Below are 15,092 nucleotides of genomic sequence, written 5' to 3' on the forward strand. Positions count from 1 at the left end.
GGATGCTCCGTCTCGGTCTGGTTGTGTCCCTGCCTCTCGTATTTGTTTTAAATCACTTGGCCAAATGCCAGACATAATTCATGCTTCTCTATAGGTTTGTTTTGCTCGTCTGGGTGTGCATATGAAGCATACGCCTCCGTGTGCCACGTAAGTCATCCGCTCAGGTTCTGGCTTCGACTCGGACAGTGGTTCTGGTTGTGGCTTTGGCTTTCGGACTGGGAGCTGGGAGCTGGGCCAAGATTTCGTTTCGTTTCGTTTCGTTGCAAGGAATTTGAATTTGAACGCCAGACATTTGGGCGTTGCACGGTTGTAAATTCATTTGTTAAACGATGCGCTCATAAAATTTGCGCCCTTTTTTTACGGCCCCGAACTCGACTCCAACTCCGAAGCCGAGTTGCGTTGCGTTGAGAACTTGCCAAGGCCCCAGAGCTCACAGAGCACACAGGACAACAAGGGGCGTGGCCGACTTCCATCTCTGGCAGGTCTGTGGCAGCAGCAGTGCCATTGCGCCGTCCAGGGCCCTGTCCTGTCCCTGTTCTGCCCCTGTCCTCCCCGGCCCTCATCGTCGTCGTGTCCCTGCAGGCAGATAAAAAGTTCAACAGCAGCGCGATTTATTTGCCAGAGTCGTCGCCGCAGACACGGCGCCAGCTGAGCGGCTTTTGGGCTGCCAGGAGCTTGCCCTCGCCAAAAATTCTACAATAATTATATATCTCACACATACTCTTTCCCGCACATACACACAAACACACACACACACATGCAAATTGCGAGAAGAAATTTCAGCTAATTTGCCAACATTTAAATGTACAAAAAAGCCTGGCTGATGAGGCACAGTCCCAGTCCCCATACCCATACCCATACCCATTTCCACATCCCAACCACAAGCACTCATCCAGCTGCCCCTTAGAGCGTGTTAATTCGACGTGTTTTTCGCCGTGGCCAGCAACAGCACGGACACAGACAGACAGAAAAAGTCAAGAGAAAGAGAGAGCCATTTAGGGCCAAGTATTTGCACTGCGTGCGATGCTGGGGATACGGCTGCGGCTGCGTCTGTGGCTGCTGCATCCTCATGAAATTCATGCGGATTTCATGGAATAAAAACTCGCGTAAAAAACGTCAAATTGCAACACCTCGAGGGCACACACAGATACAGGTACAGGCGCACAGATACTCGCACAGAGCCACTGACACCGAACCAGAATCGAGAATCCAGAGTCCAGAACCAAGCACAGTCCCCAGATCCACAGAGGCCATAGAGGGGCTGTCTCAGTCCATAAGTTAGCCATGTCTTATCCTCTCCACGCGGTCCTCTCCTTGCCATCCCAGGGCCTGCCCTCATAATAATTGCGTATCTGGCAGATGCAATTTATCCGTGAATTTGTTTTTAATTTTCAACACATTCGCTAATTTGATTTTTAACTTCGTTTCGAGCACTGCCTCGGTCTCAATCACAGACAGGCCCAACCAAATTGCTGCACCTAATCGTGGACGTGGATGTGGTCCCTGGATATGGATGGGGATTGGGATTGGGAATGAGAACGAGAACGAGAATGGGATGGGATGGGATGGGATGTGGATGATGCTACGAGAGAACGAACAGTGTCCAACACCCGCTTTCATTTATAATTTTGTGCAACTCACTTTGGTAAGGCCCATGCCCATTCCCATTGCCTGGCTGTGGCCCAAGACGTTAGTCCCCCAGGTCTGTTCCCAAGTATGAAGTGTTTTTTGTCCTCCTCGACCCCTCCGCGAGCTTTTTTTGTATCTTTTTTAGCTGCACGGGGCGCTGCTTGTTAGTCGCGTAATTTATGTTCCACCAGATACTCGTTGGCGTTGCTTGGACCGAGGACCGAGGACCGAGGACCGACCAGCCACAGTCCGCTCTACAGCTCTACAGCTCCACCGCCCTGCCTCTTCCTACTGGGCACGTTTCGCGGGATAGTCCACCTCCTGGCCGGTGCGGTGTCTTGGCTTGTCTTTGCTTATTCCCTTATCCGTTGTTATCCATGGGACGAGTTGTTTGCGCAGGCGCAACCCAACGGAACGCAAGAGCCACAAAAAATGGTAGGAAATAAAAATACAAATCGATTTTCAACGCAACGATGCAGCGCGATCCCAATCCGATCCCGATCCCGCGCCTCAAAATGCACAGTGAGCGTGAAAGGATTAAGGACTATTAGTGGCCACAGACAAAACTGTCCAAAGCAGTTGCTGAAGAGAGGCATACGATAGGGATAGGACCTCCCCTCCACAAGTTTGTGAAATGGATAATGATACATTTGGTGACCTCTTCAAATGAGCGTCTAAACTTCTAAAAACCCTCCTTCTAAACACTCCTCACACTCTGAACAACCTCTTGGTAACCCTATAGCATATAGCATATGCCATATCTACGGGTGACCTCATCAGCTCTCCCTTCTCTTTCCCAATGACTTGGCCTGGCTGCTACCACTCGCACTACTGCCAGCAACTATAATCCACACCTTAGCTTTATGGCCAATAATTTTGCTGGCAACAAGAACATGAACCGGAAACATAACAAATCATAAATTAAACCCTCGTTAAGCGAACTTATTGCACTGGGCAGTGGAGCGGTCTCGCCCATGCGCCATAACTGGGTTCGGGATCGGGATAGGGAACTGGAACTGAGACCACTGAGGGTCCTCCTACCTTTCTCCCCCCTTGCCACACCGCACTGCATGCCACTAAAGGAGTCCAGGAGTTCGAATTCGTTCATTCGTTGTCGATGCCTGGTGCGTTCTGTTCTGTTCTGTTCTGTTCGGTTCGGTTCTCTGGAGTAATTTGCTTCTTCTTTATGCCTTTCAGTTTCAGTGCGTGGCTGTGAGTTTTATTTTATGTTACTACTTGTTTAAATTATATTGCGCTATTAAGCGAATTTAATGAAAACGCTCCGAGGCCCCGACGTGCGAAAGGGACGACCGGAGAGTGTGCGTGAGAAAGAGCCAGTTATAGGGTGCTCGTGCTCCTCCATCACGGCCTCGTTAGGTGTAAAATAAAGTTCAGCAAATCGAACGTGTTGAAGTTGTTTCTCCATGATGATGATGATGATGATGATGATGATGATGATAACGATGATTGTGGCTGATGGTGGATGGGGAGCAGCAAAAACAAGATAAAGATTAAGATCCAGGGGACAATCAGTGGGTCTACCGGCCACATGCCGCACAAATTGCGCTTAATCCATTGGCATTTCATTATTAAGCAATTTTCTGCGCTTTCCAGCAGGACGAACGCAATCCGCGGAACAACACACAAAAAACCGAAAATCCGTTCATCTTGCTGCCGGGGCAATTTAAATTTTTATGCAATTTGTACAAAAATGCTGTTATTTTTGCACAAAAGTAGCATAATTATTTCCGAGAACCGGACCCAGGGCCTGAAATGAATCGAATCGAAAGCGTCTTGTTCCAGGCTTTCCGACAAAAAAAAACACATGTCAACGAAAATCATTGCAGACGACACATTATCCTCACGGCAAAACGATGCTAATCCATCACGGAACCAGACTGGGACTCGGACGCAGACCCATATCCACATCCATCTACAGCTCCAGCTTCAGCAGACGAAATGTCACTTAAGCATGTGATCGAGAGAAGATGAAGGGAGAAGCGAGAAAAGAGAAAAGGAGAGCTCTCAAAATCAAGCGAATGACATTAGCCGAGGGTCAGGGATCGAGGATCGAGGATCGGGGCAGGGCCAGTGCTCCTTATAGCTAACCAAGTGCGATCAGCGATCAGTTATGAGATCAGAACAAAAGAACTCTTACTGTAAACGAGGGCAGACCCCAGAGCCAAATCACGACGCACAGTCTGGCAGAACGTGGTCGCTGATCGTCGATCCCGATCCCGATCCTCGATCCTCGATCGGTGAATTATGCGCGACATCATTTTAAATCGTTGTAGCAACGTCAAAGCTAAACACCGATCAGTTCAGCCAAGGCAACAGCAACAGCAGCAGCATCAACAAGAGGAACAGGCAAACACAAATCGAACAAAAAGAGACCCACTCTGGACCCCGCTTGGGCCATTGTCTTTGAGTAGCAACGGTTAGCAGTCGTCGGATCGCCGCCGCCCTAATTGATGCAGCACGGCCATAAATTTTGATCGTCCAACGACCGCTCAGTCCCCATCCCGTCAGTCCATCCACATCCACATACACATCCCCAACCCCAACCCCATCCCCATCGCAGCTGCAGGAACAGCAACAGCAACAGCGATCGACGTGTTGGCCTTTCAGAGGAACTGCCCTAAAACGTTGCCATGAATACATCAACATCGACATCAGCATGAACATTGCATTCGAATCCCTTTATTTGTTAAACAAAACTGTGTGTCTAAAACTAATACATGTATTACCCTGTCCCTGACTCTTGTGCTCGCTAAAACTCTGGCACTGTGTGCGACTCTGCCCCAGAGTCGAGATCAACTTCAAAATTTGGTTCTGCCATTGGCTCCTCGCCGAACAATAATCCCAAGGAGTCAATCCCTGAATAAAAATCGTACTCTTCTGTGCGTGAATCTGACTTGGGCTCTAAGTCTGGATCAAAGTCGCCCCCTTTTAGCCCCAGGGAGAACTCTACGCCGCGACGTCGCATTTGATTGTGGTATATGCCGAAAACACCTTTCAGTAGCTTATCCTTCACAACAGTACGTTGTCTCTCCAGTATCAAAACCGTCTGCTTCAGATAGGTTACTGGGTGCATGGGCCCAGTGGAGAACAATCGCTTAGCCCTCTGGTTGGGCACGGACACCCAAATCTCGGAGTGCAGTGCAAAAGCTATGAGTATCCCGTCCTCCAGAATCCGCAGTTTGAAGGGCGTATTGAAGCAATCCTCGTCCTCCTGGGCCGTGTAGAGATCGACAGACTTAAGGAGAAACTTCTCGCTGATGACATCCACCGGGCCTACATGAGCATCTAATAAAGTTGGCAATGGCCTATCGTCTTCTTCATCGTCTTCCCAATCGGAATTATTGTCTGCATCAGCAGAGTGAGTGCGATTGTCCTGGTCGTCTTCTATTGTGTCGTCCTGATAACCTTCCGTGTACTTGATAGGATTATCATAAAGGCCGGTAATATAAAGCTTTCCAATATTCGGAAAGATTAGGCCGCCCTTTACCAGCCACTTGTCCCGGGCATAGAGAACATCCTTGAACCGCGAGCCCACGAAGACCGAATGTCTGTGAAGGGAAAAGTATAAGACACTCGATGTCCATCGACTTTGCAACTCTGTACCAACCCAATCCACTCGGAGACTATAACATCAACATGAGTCAGGCCAAAGGGCAGCTCGATCTCGGAAATGGGACCCTTCATCGGCACGAACACATTGCCATATCCATGAGCGGTGGCATTCACCAATACATATGCAGCAGCACTCTCATTGCCCGTGGCAATGACCAGCGCAGCCCCAGCCTGGATGCAATACTGACTGAGGATGCCGCAGCAGCAGCCTACGTCCAAGACAATCTAGGGTTCGTAGGGGGTTATTGGACGGCCGGAGGAAAATTGCATCCTTCCATATCTTACCTTGTTGGTGAATAGATCCAAGTTGCGGTTAATAAACTTGCATAAGGCGACTGCAGACTTTTGATCCATCACCATATCTAGCGTATCATTCTGTGTGTCCTGCGATTCGCTGTCCCTATTGTCTTCCGAAAGCCCATCAGGATCCTGCTGCTCTGAATAATCCTCTTCATTCCCCGAATATGTATGGTCCTGATTCTCATCTATATAATCCAAATCTAAAACAGATTCATCTTCGATTTGCTCCTCCGGGATCCTTTCAAAGCCCATTTCTATCTGGGCCAGCTCCAATAGATCATAATCTTCGACGGGAATAACATCACACTTCATTTTTATCTCTGGACTCTGGTGTGTACTCGAAAAAAAATTGTTTTAGTTTTATTCAGAAAGTGAAATACAATTATTAGTTTAAAGTGAGTTGTTACGCGTTCGTTGACAAATTGAGAATATGTAGAGGTGATTCAAGTTAGGCATCGGAGTTTTAAACCAGTGCTTCATTGATGAAACTTTTTCTCCCAGAATTATGAACTAGAACGCTAGACTGAATGCTGAAAACATTCCCATGCCCCCACGTCTCCACTGCTTATCGCCAGGCGAGAGCGAGTGGCAACAATTAGTTATGAGAAAAGTGTGGGATCGCAGCACCTTATCAACAGGCTCTGGCAGGACTAACCCCATGGGCCCAGGCCCGGGGTTAAGCTGTCTAACGAGTCTCTAATTTATAGATGGCTCGTTGCGCAGTGTCCCGCTCCGTTGACAAATGCCAGCAATCCGATACCCAGACAACAAGACGGAGGAGAACAAGGAATGGCTATTGGAATGGGTGAAGCGGGAAGCAATACAAATTGAGATGTTTGTTGGGCCTACGCTGCGATCTGTAGCTGTGGCTGTGGCTGTTGTTTAGAATTTTGTTAATGTGCGCTGCAGGGAGCAACGCTGGAACAAGTGTTGGCCAGAAATCAAAGATCTTCGTCGTTGCCCGTTGGACGTTGCCTCATTTGTGGCGCTTTTGTGTGCGCTAGATAACCAATATTTTATAATCATGTCCAATAATGGTGTGCATATTAATTTCATGAACGTATAAAGCAGTTTTATGGCTTTTTAAGAACTGCCATTAACAAAGGCCGGCCATGCACAAACACAAAACGAGCTGACAAGAGATTTCTGGAGCCTCTCGACCCTCGAAATCGACACAGAACTTGTGTGTTGTGTGTGTAGGGCACCTCGAGACGAAACGAGACAATGTAAATGGCTAAAATAGTAAATAGAGTTATAAACGCATAAAAGGCGTTCATTGTGGGCCCACGGCGTTGGCTTTCACAAATTTATACGACGGGCCATCAATTAATTAGGGGAGAAGAGCAGCAGACACAGACATTTTCACATTCCCGACTGCGTCTGGATTGGGGGATCTAAGCTCTTTTCTGGCTTCGAAATTAATTTGTTAAGAAAGTCGTTAACATTTCGATTTCGGTTGTCCACTTTCTAAGCTTCGACGCGATTGATTGCCGTCCCCGAGGCACTTCTCGACCCTCGTTTAACGACCCATTTTATGGCAGTTATCATTTCTGTTCAGCGCATTTAATGGTCGACGCGAATAAGGCGAATATCTGTTGATGGCATTTGAGTCATCTCACGATCCGATGCGATCCCCGATCCCCATGAGCTACAGCTTCTGAGAGGAGTTAAAGTACTTGAATTGCGACGCCTGGCCCTTGGCTCCCTTGGAGCGGATGCCCAGCTCGAAGTTCATGCAGCGACTGTTCTCCGAGCTGGGGAACATCCCGAACCCGCCGATGATCCGTTCTTTGGCCTGGACATAAAGGGGATTGTCCAGGTGCAGGACGGTCTGCTCCCAGTGCGTCCAAGGCGCATGTGGCGAGGTGGAAAGCGTCACGGGCGTCTCCGTCTGGCCCCCTAAGAAGGCCACGTCAAAGTACAAGATCATCGAATGGATTATCCCGGTGCGGAGGACCTCCAGTTCAAACATAGAGCGAAACTTTATCGGTGTGTTTGGTGCGCTCTCCAGGCGAGTCGTGTGCACGAGATAGTCGCTCGTCAGCACATTCTGGGAGGCTACACAGTCCACGACCGCCTCATGGGAGACCTGAATCTTGACGCTGCTCATGTCGAAGCCCTCCACGTTGTTCCAGAAGTCATTGTTGAGAGACCGATGCGGATCACAGGCACCGGCTATCCACAGATTGGCCACATTGGGCAGGACCAGGCCTCCGGGGCGCAGCCACTTGTCGCGGGCGAAGAGCACCGAGTGCAGCATGCCCTCCATGTACAAGGCGTTCCTAATGAGAAGAGAAGTAAGTAGGAGAGTGCTCCCTGGTTCGGTTACTCACCCCATCCACTCGGACACGATTATGTCCACCTGCTGAATGCCATCTGGCAGCTCAACCTCCTCGATCAGCCCCTGGACAACATTCACCACGTTCTCCTTTCCATTATCCTTCACTATCTGACTGGCCAATGCGGCAATGTCCGCGTTCTCCACTCCTATCACCTTGCTGGCCCCCGCCTTGGCCGCAAAGAGCGAGAGAATCCCCATCCCGCAGCCCACATCCAGAACGACCTTGCCTTCGAAGAGCTGTCGGTTCTGTTCAATGGCATCGCGATAGGCCATGGTGCGCGCTGTGTCCTTTAGCAGGTCCATGTGCGTCTCCAGGCGAGAGTAGGTCTGAAAGAAGACGCTCTCCTCCACTTCCTCATTCAGCGTGAGATTCTGCAACTTGCCGCTGGAAACATCAACCTGGTCACCAGACATTCCGACAATTCACAACTAGAAAAAGATTTAAAATTATATATGAACTCGAATCTGATCTGACACTGTTGTATATAATAAATACCACACACGCACTATGTTATATGTATGTTTTTCTTAACTTTTTTAACTACAATATTCATTTTTCTTTTCTCGCAAAAAGTCATGCATTATGCAACACTGCATCTTATCTGTCAGAAGCTGTTAATAAAATGGTCACATTGTCTCATAATCAGCTGATGATGCGTATCCGCATTTTGTTACAAAATTACGATTTGAATATAAACGGACTTTACGAAGTATTGGAGGCTAAGAAACCCGACTCCAGCTGCAAAGAATCTTCTAGCAATTGGTAATGTCTAATATTTAAGCAACTTTTCGTACTGCCATTAAATAAGAATTATACTTCACTCGTCGCTCAGACTAGAAATGTATGACTCCCTACTAGAAGTGGGAAAGAAGATAAGAGTGCACCCTTTAAAGGGATCCGAACCATATACTGACTCTTGGTAAGTTTAAGGCATTGCACAGGTTGGGTAATATGATTTATTTTTGTACCGTCTATATCCAAGCACCGCTAATTTACTTTACTTGGTTTACAGATCCACTTGCAAGACACGAAATCCATGTGGTTCCAGTTAGATTTAATAAGAACGGATTCATTTTATAAAGGAGAGATTCAACACCCATCTACGAGATCGGACCATAAAAAGGCCAACGCAAGATATCCGACTATAGCATGCCAATAGTATCCAAGAATCGGTTATATCCTCTATCTCTAGCTACTCAAAAACTCATCAATAACATCCTATTCCATCCTCTCTTTTAGCATCTCAATGGAAAAAACCAGATAAATCAAAAGCCACCTTTAATGGACCCATTAAAACTTCCAAAAAAAAAAAAGGTCCACCCACGCAACCGCCTATCACCAAAATCCGTGAAAGAACTATGCCGCCAACACCTCAACGCCGTCCGAAAACCCGTCTAATCCGCACAGCCCTAAAGGCCAGGTTTATAGCCAAATTTTAAGAGCTCTACCGGTGCCTGCCGGTACGGCACTACGATCGAGCACTTTCACTGTGGGCCCAAAACGAGAAGGCTGAATACAAATTGTGCAACATGCGGCCAACGGTTAAAGTGAAAAAATACCTGGATATGCCCGTCATAATTTTTGAAGTGTCATAAAAATATCTCCATAAGCAGACGAAACTATTAAATTAGCTCATTAATCAATTTAGTCACAGAGCAACGATAAAAAGGAGCACACACGCGAGGGATTGGAGCACAATAAAGTATAATTTTTAATGTTGCTAAATTTTATGCTAATTTGCCATTTTGGTCGTTCCATAATTAGGCCCGCTCATCAGGCGGGGGGTCTCTGTCCCCCTCCTACCTGCGATGGCGACTGGGAGTGGGCCTGGGCCTGGCCAACAATCGAATCCATTTATTCAGCCCTGTGTTCGGGCTGGCTTTAAAAACCTATAAAGCTTTTGGCACAAATCAATTAAATAGCTACGCAAGTTTCCATTAGTGTGGTGCTGTCGCGGTGCTGCTGCGGTGTTCCCATTGAGAATGCCACCCACTGTGGCAAATAAAAATGCGTTGATGCTTTGCATATTCAATTCGCTGATGTCTTCTTCGACATACTTGGAGCGCATTTGTCGTGTATTACCAAATGTCCGACATCAGCCAATTATGCATGAATCAGAGGAGAGACTAGCTAGATTTCCACCTGCTGACCCACAAGACGGCCTGGCCATAAACATAGAAAATTGATGGCTCTACCACTTTGGGCATTGTCCCTAGCGGGGGGCTCGAAGCTTGTGTTTGAGGGTGGCTGGAAGTGGCTGCGGAGGGTCGATTGTAGTCAACCACTTCATCAAAAGGAAATAAAAATAATAATAACATGTCCTCACTCGAAGGCCCAACAAAAGGCTACAAAATGTACCGAAACCAGGGGTGGATTGGCCTATCATAATCGTTTTAATAGAGAGCATACCGTAGACAGCAAACCACCTCCACTTTGACACCACATCTCCTCTCCCCTGTGTTGCTGTGTGGCTGGACAATCAGTCATCGATTAACCAGCGAAACCCAGTTCTTATACGATGCCAATGCCAATGCCAATTCCAAAATCCAATCGACTTTCCCTGGGGTGTTAACGATGCGGCAATTTGATTTTAACAGAGCTGCCACTCGGCTCTGAGCCCTGGCAATCCTCCCCTGCGGATGACCAAAAATTAATTGCTGGTTGTGCAAAAATTTGATTGATGCACTTACTTTGGCAAAGAAATAAATAAAATTTTTGACACTTGGGAATTTTAATTAGAATGCCTTTGTTTCGGACCTCGAAGCGGGCCTCAGACCTGGGCTCTGATGAAGTCGTTTCGATAAAATGCAAAAATTTCGCACCAAACTCTGTCCAATCCCTACCTCAGGTCCCCTTTTGACCATTCCTCTGTTGGCCAATTAGCGCCCCCCTGGCGGACAGTGGACGGACAGGAGCTCACGATTTTGGAGCGACTGATAAATTAGCAAAATTTTAATTTGATTTCCTTCACAAATTTCCGCTGAACTGGGCCTCGCGTCCCCGCATTGTCTGGTCTGTGGCAGGAGCAGTGGTAGCAGCAAATAAACTAAGTAAATTTATGGCCCTAGGGCAAGAGGCAAGCAGCAAACGTGTGCGACATGCCCACACATTGACACCTTGCCACACCGAGCGGGGCAAGCCCCAGCCCCCAGCCAGCCAACCACACGGCAGCGGCAGTGGCAGCCAGCACACACACTCATCTAGAACTCGAAACAGTTGCAGGTCCCTTGGCGTATTTCGTAGTGATTTTTTGTTAATGCTGGGCAGGCACAAACGCGCTGACACTGCCGCATGGAATCGAAGACGAAGTCGAAGTCGAAGTCGAAGTCCATGCCCCATGTCCATGCCCATGCCACGTACGTGCGGCCAAACAAATTACAGGGAAATTGCGTCACCTGCAGGAATTTCCACTCAACATTGTCAAATGCCATCAAAAGTTGTTGGACATGTTGTAACATTAATTTGACATTTTACTGCATTGGACAGGGGACAGGGGACCGGGATCGGGATCGGGATCGCATCCAGGAATCAGATGGGATACCAGTCCACAGCCTGCATGCATATGCATATCTGACTAAACTCCTTAACAATCTGGCCCCGGCTGACCGCAGAGAAACACAGGACAACGACAGCTGTCGGGAAGGATGCTGGAGCCACCAACAGATCTCGCAGATCGGCAACTCCTCCTCCTCCGATTCGGCAGCTGCCGCAATCTGTTGGAGTAATGCAAAAACATTTTTGGCATTAAAGCAAATTGATGCGGTTGCGAAATCTCATTGCCGGCGCACTGAATCTGATTTGCGGTCATCGCAGGCTGGAGCTGGAGCAGGAGCAGGAGCAGGGGCATCCCCAGCAGTGCAGCCCTCTTGTTAACCCGAATTCGGGTAGTACCTGGTACCGAGTAGATGTTGCAGATGCGGAAGCTGCAACGATTCATTTACTGCGGTGGCGATAATTTGTTAATCGAAGCACTGTCCCTCCTGCTGCTGTTCCGTTGTCCAATTAAACCAGAGGCCATCACCGAAAGTGGGGTGGGAATGAGCTCCGTGCAGGCTTGTTTGTTTTACGGCCGACGCTCTTTTACGATGGCATTTAGCTAAACTATCCTGCAGGCGCAGGCTGCAAACACACGCCCCTGGGGAGGCTAGTCCAGGGGTTGTCCGTGCTGATGGTGCAGCATTTAATGCGAAAACGTGCCCCCAAAGTGGGCTTCGATTAGCGGCCGGGAAATGTGGAGGTCAGCAGCAGGAGATCACGCAGCGGCCATTATGGCCAGAGGCACGCCCGCTCCTGCCTAATCGCCAACCATTCCTGCGACCCATTTTGACGAGTCGACTGGTATCCCAACCTGTTCCTGAAATTCGGGCTTAAATTGGAGTTACATAGGTGTTATTTATTCAAAGGTTTCTTATTTGATAACCATACATATTCGTTGAACAAATTTGAGGTTAAAATTACTTCACACCGAAAAAATACGAATTTTAGCATAATATTATTGTGAATTTAGAGTTTTTTTTGGTTCTGAAGACGTTTCTGTGTCCGTGTCGCTGTCGGCGACTATGTGACGAAAGGGTACACATTTCTCCTTAAGTTCGGCGCCTCTCAAATCCAAAGTACCCGCGTCCGAGTCCGAGTCGGAGTCCGACTGTCCACAGTCTTCCTCTAGGTGAGCCACCATATTTAAGTAGCCAACATCCGAGCTGGGCTGCGACACAGCCTTCTGTATTTCCGACATAGCTTCTTGGAACGATCGGCAGACATTGGAGTTCCGATCGTGCACTTTTCCGTATCGCTTAAAATGCTTTTCAAAGTCAAAAATTTTATTCTTTGGCACCTTTGCATAGTCGCACGTGCCGTAAAAATAGACATTGTATGCACTGCCAAGCTCATTAATAAGTCGGCCAGGCCATGCGCGAAATCCTCTTACTTTTCCGAACACGAACTGTCCAGCGGTGAATGGAGCCTTCTTTATTCCCCTTCGATTTCCCATTTTGTTCAATTTTCCAGATATAACCTCGAAATGAATGCAAACTCACAAATTGATCGGCTGTTCAATTTTTTGCGGAAGAAAGGTGCCAAAAATAAGATTGCTCGATCTTCTTTTGTTGAGTTGCCAATGCTGCCAGATCGACGATATCGATAGCGTCGCAAGCTCAAAAATGGTTAAACAAATTAAAATGTTTAAATGATTATGATGTTAAAATATTACAAATTCCATCTACTTAGATGCAGACAAAATAATTAATTAAAGATTACAAAAAATAATTTTGAGCTTCGAGTGCTGCCAGATTGTCGTCTCATGGTTCGCATGCGCGGCCCGCAATCTAGTTCAAATGTAGAATATGTGTGTATATGTATGCGTATATGTATATGTATGTATGGAATAAAAATCAAGATGCTTTCGCACAAATTTAAGGTTACATGATTTTATTTGAATTGCAGTCTTGCTTATTTATAAATCATTAGAAGAGAGCACGTGGTGGCGATGCTTTATAGAGAAGGAGATATAATATATCTTTGATCAGCATTAATAAGCGAGTCGATAGAGCCAATTTTCAGTGGCTAACTGATTTTCTGTGATACACGTAATCGAAAATTTGGTAAGTGGCTATAAAAGTACACCGTGTACCACTTGCTATGATAACAGACTCCCTATTGTCTCCCAATTTTTTTTTTTTCTTTTATTTTACAAAAACCGAACAAAACAAATTTTCGATATCGACTTGGACGCAAGGTTGCTATCGATCACATATCGATGCATTGTAAAATTGAGTTCAAATTTGAATTCAAATGGCAGATCGAACTGGGTCATATGGTATGACCGAGTATTTGTGGGCGGTCAACGATTCCGTAATGAGCAAACAACATTTGCATTAATGGTCATTGGCGTGGAAATTTGCGCGGACATACAGGCAAGCGAAACACGCTACCCTTGCCTGTTTCTGTGTGCGATTCTGTTTTAAATTTTCGCTCACGTTCGTCGTATTATGCGCAAATTGGCTTTTTAAATTGTCGACTTGTTTAAGCTAAACGCAGCTACACTTTATGGCCATGTTCCGCGCTGCATTTTAAACCACGCGAAATTCCACTAAGCCAAAGATATTCGCCAGCGAGCCCTTCGACTTCAGCTTCAGCCCTTTCCACCATAACTCAATTATAATAATTTTAATTTAACACAAACATGGCCTATAAAATTTGCAAAATTGCATTATTTACCAGCCGTAATTACAACCATATTTTATATGCTAATGAGCCTTGCACTTGGCATAAATGCAATAATGATGGGAAATTAACCAGAGCCGAGTTCTAGGAACCAGTGGCAGCCCGAAGGTGTTGGATCTTTCCCCCAACTTCTGCATATAATATGTACATACATATATGGTGGTGGGTAGGATTGTCTGTCCATGGAGCTGGTGATAGTGGCGACCTCTCCGGACTGTCACTTGCCGCCGCAGTGCTCAGAATTCAATTAGAAAATGCAATTTACGAGCCAGCCACGAGACACAGCGCTAATACCTATCAGGCTCTGCCACAGCCCCTGCCCCTGGCACAGCCTTTCCCGTTCTAGTGTGGCAGGCACAAAGCACATTAAGCAAACAAGCTGAAGGCGGCACGGGGGCAAAAGCTACGCATGTAATTTGTAAGTAATTTTTTCAACTATCAACCGCCCAGACAAACGACAGCCACAACAACGACGACAACGACGATGATGACGACGACGGCCACGCACTTCACCAGCCCAAAATGCATTACAATTACACGAGGAGAGAGACATGGACAGGGAGAGGGAGGACAGCAGCAGGAGGAGGCCTGGCCAAGAGGCACAAGCCATAGCGTTAAGCTGGAAAAATTAAGTAACGAAACCATTGAATGACCAAGTGAATAGGATTGGGAGTGGGAATGGGAATGGGAAAGAGAATGGGAATAGCAATGACCATGGCCAGCGACAGGCAAAAGAGCCCAGGCATAAATTATGAATCATTTAGACGCTTCCTTATGACACCAAAAGGCAGAAGAAGGCACCAGGCTGCCATCCCACCAGGCAAGCCTCAGTTTGATGATGCATGGCCGCGGATGGGCCATGGATGGGCCCTGGCCGGAGCAGGAGTGACGTGGAGTGGTGCTTGGTGATTAACAAACGACAAGCATTGTGGCCCCGAATGTCATGCTTTCTATGGCGACTAACAA

At 47.2% G+C, this 15,092-nt stretch overlaps 3 protein-coding genes and 1 long non-coding RNA gene across 4 annotated transcripts; 1 reads left to right on the forward strand and 3 right to left on the reverse strand.

Moving 5' to 3' along the window:
• Nucleotides 1-4,309: 4,309 nt before the first annotated feature.
• LOC6588030 (protein arginine N-methyltransferase 1-B) lies at nt 4,310-5,927 on the reverse strand. Its single transcript, XM_002013557.2, has 3 exons — nt 5,548-5,927; nt 5,258-5,487; nt 4,310-5,198 (listed from the first exon to the last, which is right to left on the reverse strand). The coding sequence occupies exons 1-3, from the start codon at nt 5,872-5,874 to the stop codon at nt 4,400-4,402; spliced, it is 1,356 nt and encodes a 451-aa protein (XP_002013593.1). The 5' UTR covers nt 5,875-5,927; the 3' UTR covers nt 4,310-4,399.
• Nucleotides 5,928-7,082: 1,155 nt separating this feature from the next.
• LOC6588480 (protein arginine N-methyltransferase 1) lies at nt 7,083-10,331 on the reverse strand. The gene is made up of 3 exons (XM_002013558.2): nt 10,314-10,331; nt 7,896-8,332; nt 7,083-7,844 (listed from the first exon to the last, which is right to left on the reverse strand). Exons 2-3 carry the CDS (start codon nt 8,315-8,317, stop codon nt 7,211-7,213), a joined length of 1,056 nt encoding a protein of 351 aa, XP_002013594.1. The 5' UTR covers nt 8,318-8,332; nt 10,314-10,331; the 3' UTR covers nt 7,083-7,210.
• On the forward strand, nt 8,636-9,529 carry LOC113567372. The gene is made up of 4 exons (XR_003409431.1): nt 8,636-8,666; nt 8,737-8,823; nt 8,917-9,076; nt 9,144-9,529. It is a non-coding gene; the product is annotated as an uncharacterized LOC113567372 (long non-coding RNA).
• A 1,980-nt stretch (nt 10,332-12,311) lies between the features above and the next one.
• LOC113567459 lies at nt 12,312-12,937 on the reverse strand. Its single transcript, XM_026995417.1, has 2 exons — nt 12,832-12,937; nt 12,312-12,705 (listed from the first exon to the last, which is right to left on the reverse strand). Exons 1-2 carry the CDS (start codon nt 12,892-12,894, stop codon nt 12,397-12,399), a joined length of 372 nt encoding a protein of 123 aa, XP_026851218.1. The 5' UTR covers nt 12,895-12,937; the 3' UTR covers nt 12,312-12,396.
• Nucleotides 12,938-15,092: the final 2,155 nt, after the last annotated feature.

The sequence above is a fragment of the Drosophila persimilis genome, unplaced genomic scaffold (genome assembly GCF_003286085.1).
Source record: "Drosophila persimilis strain 14011-0111.01,24,50 unplaced genomic scaffold, DperRS2 tig00000000-arrow-pilon, whole genome shotgun sequence".
NCBI classification, from domain to species: Eukaryota; Metazoa; Arthropoda; class Insecta; order Diptera; family Drosophilidae; genus Drosophila; species Drosophila persimilis.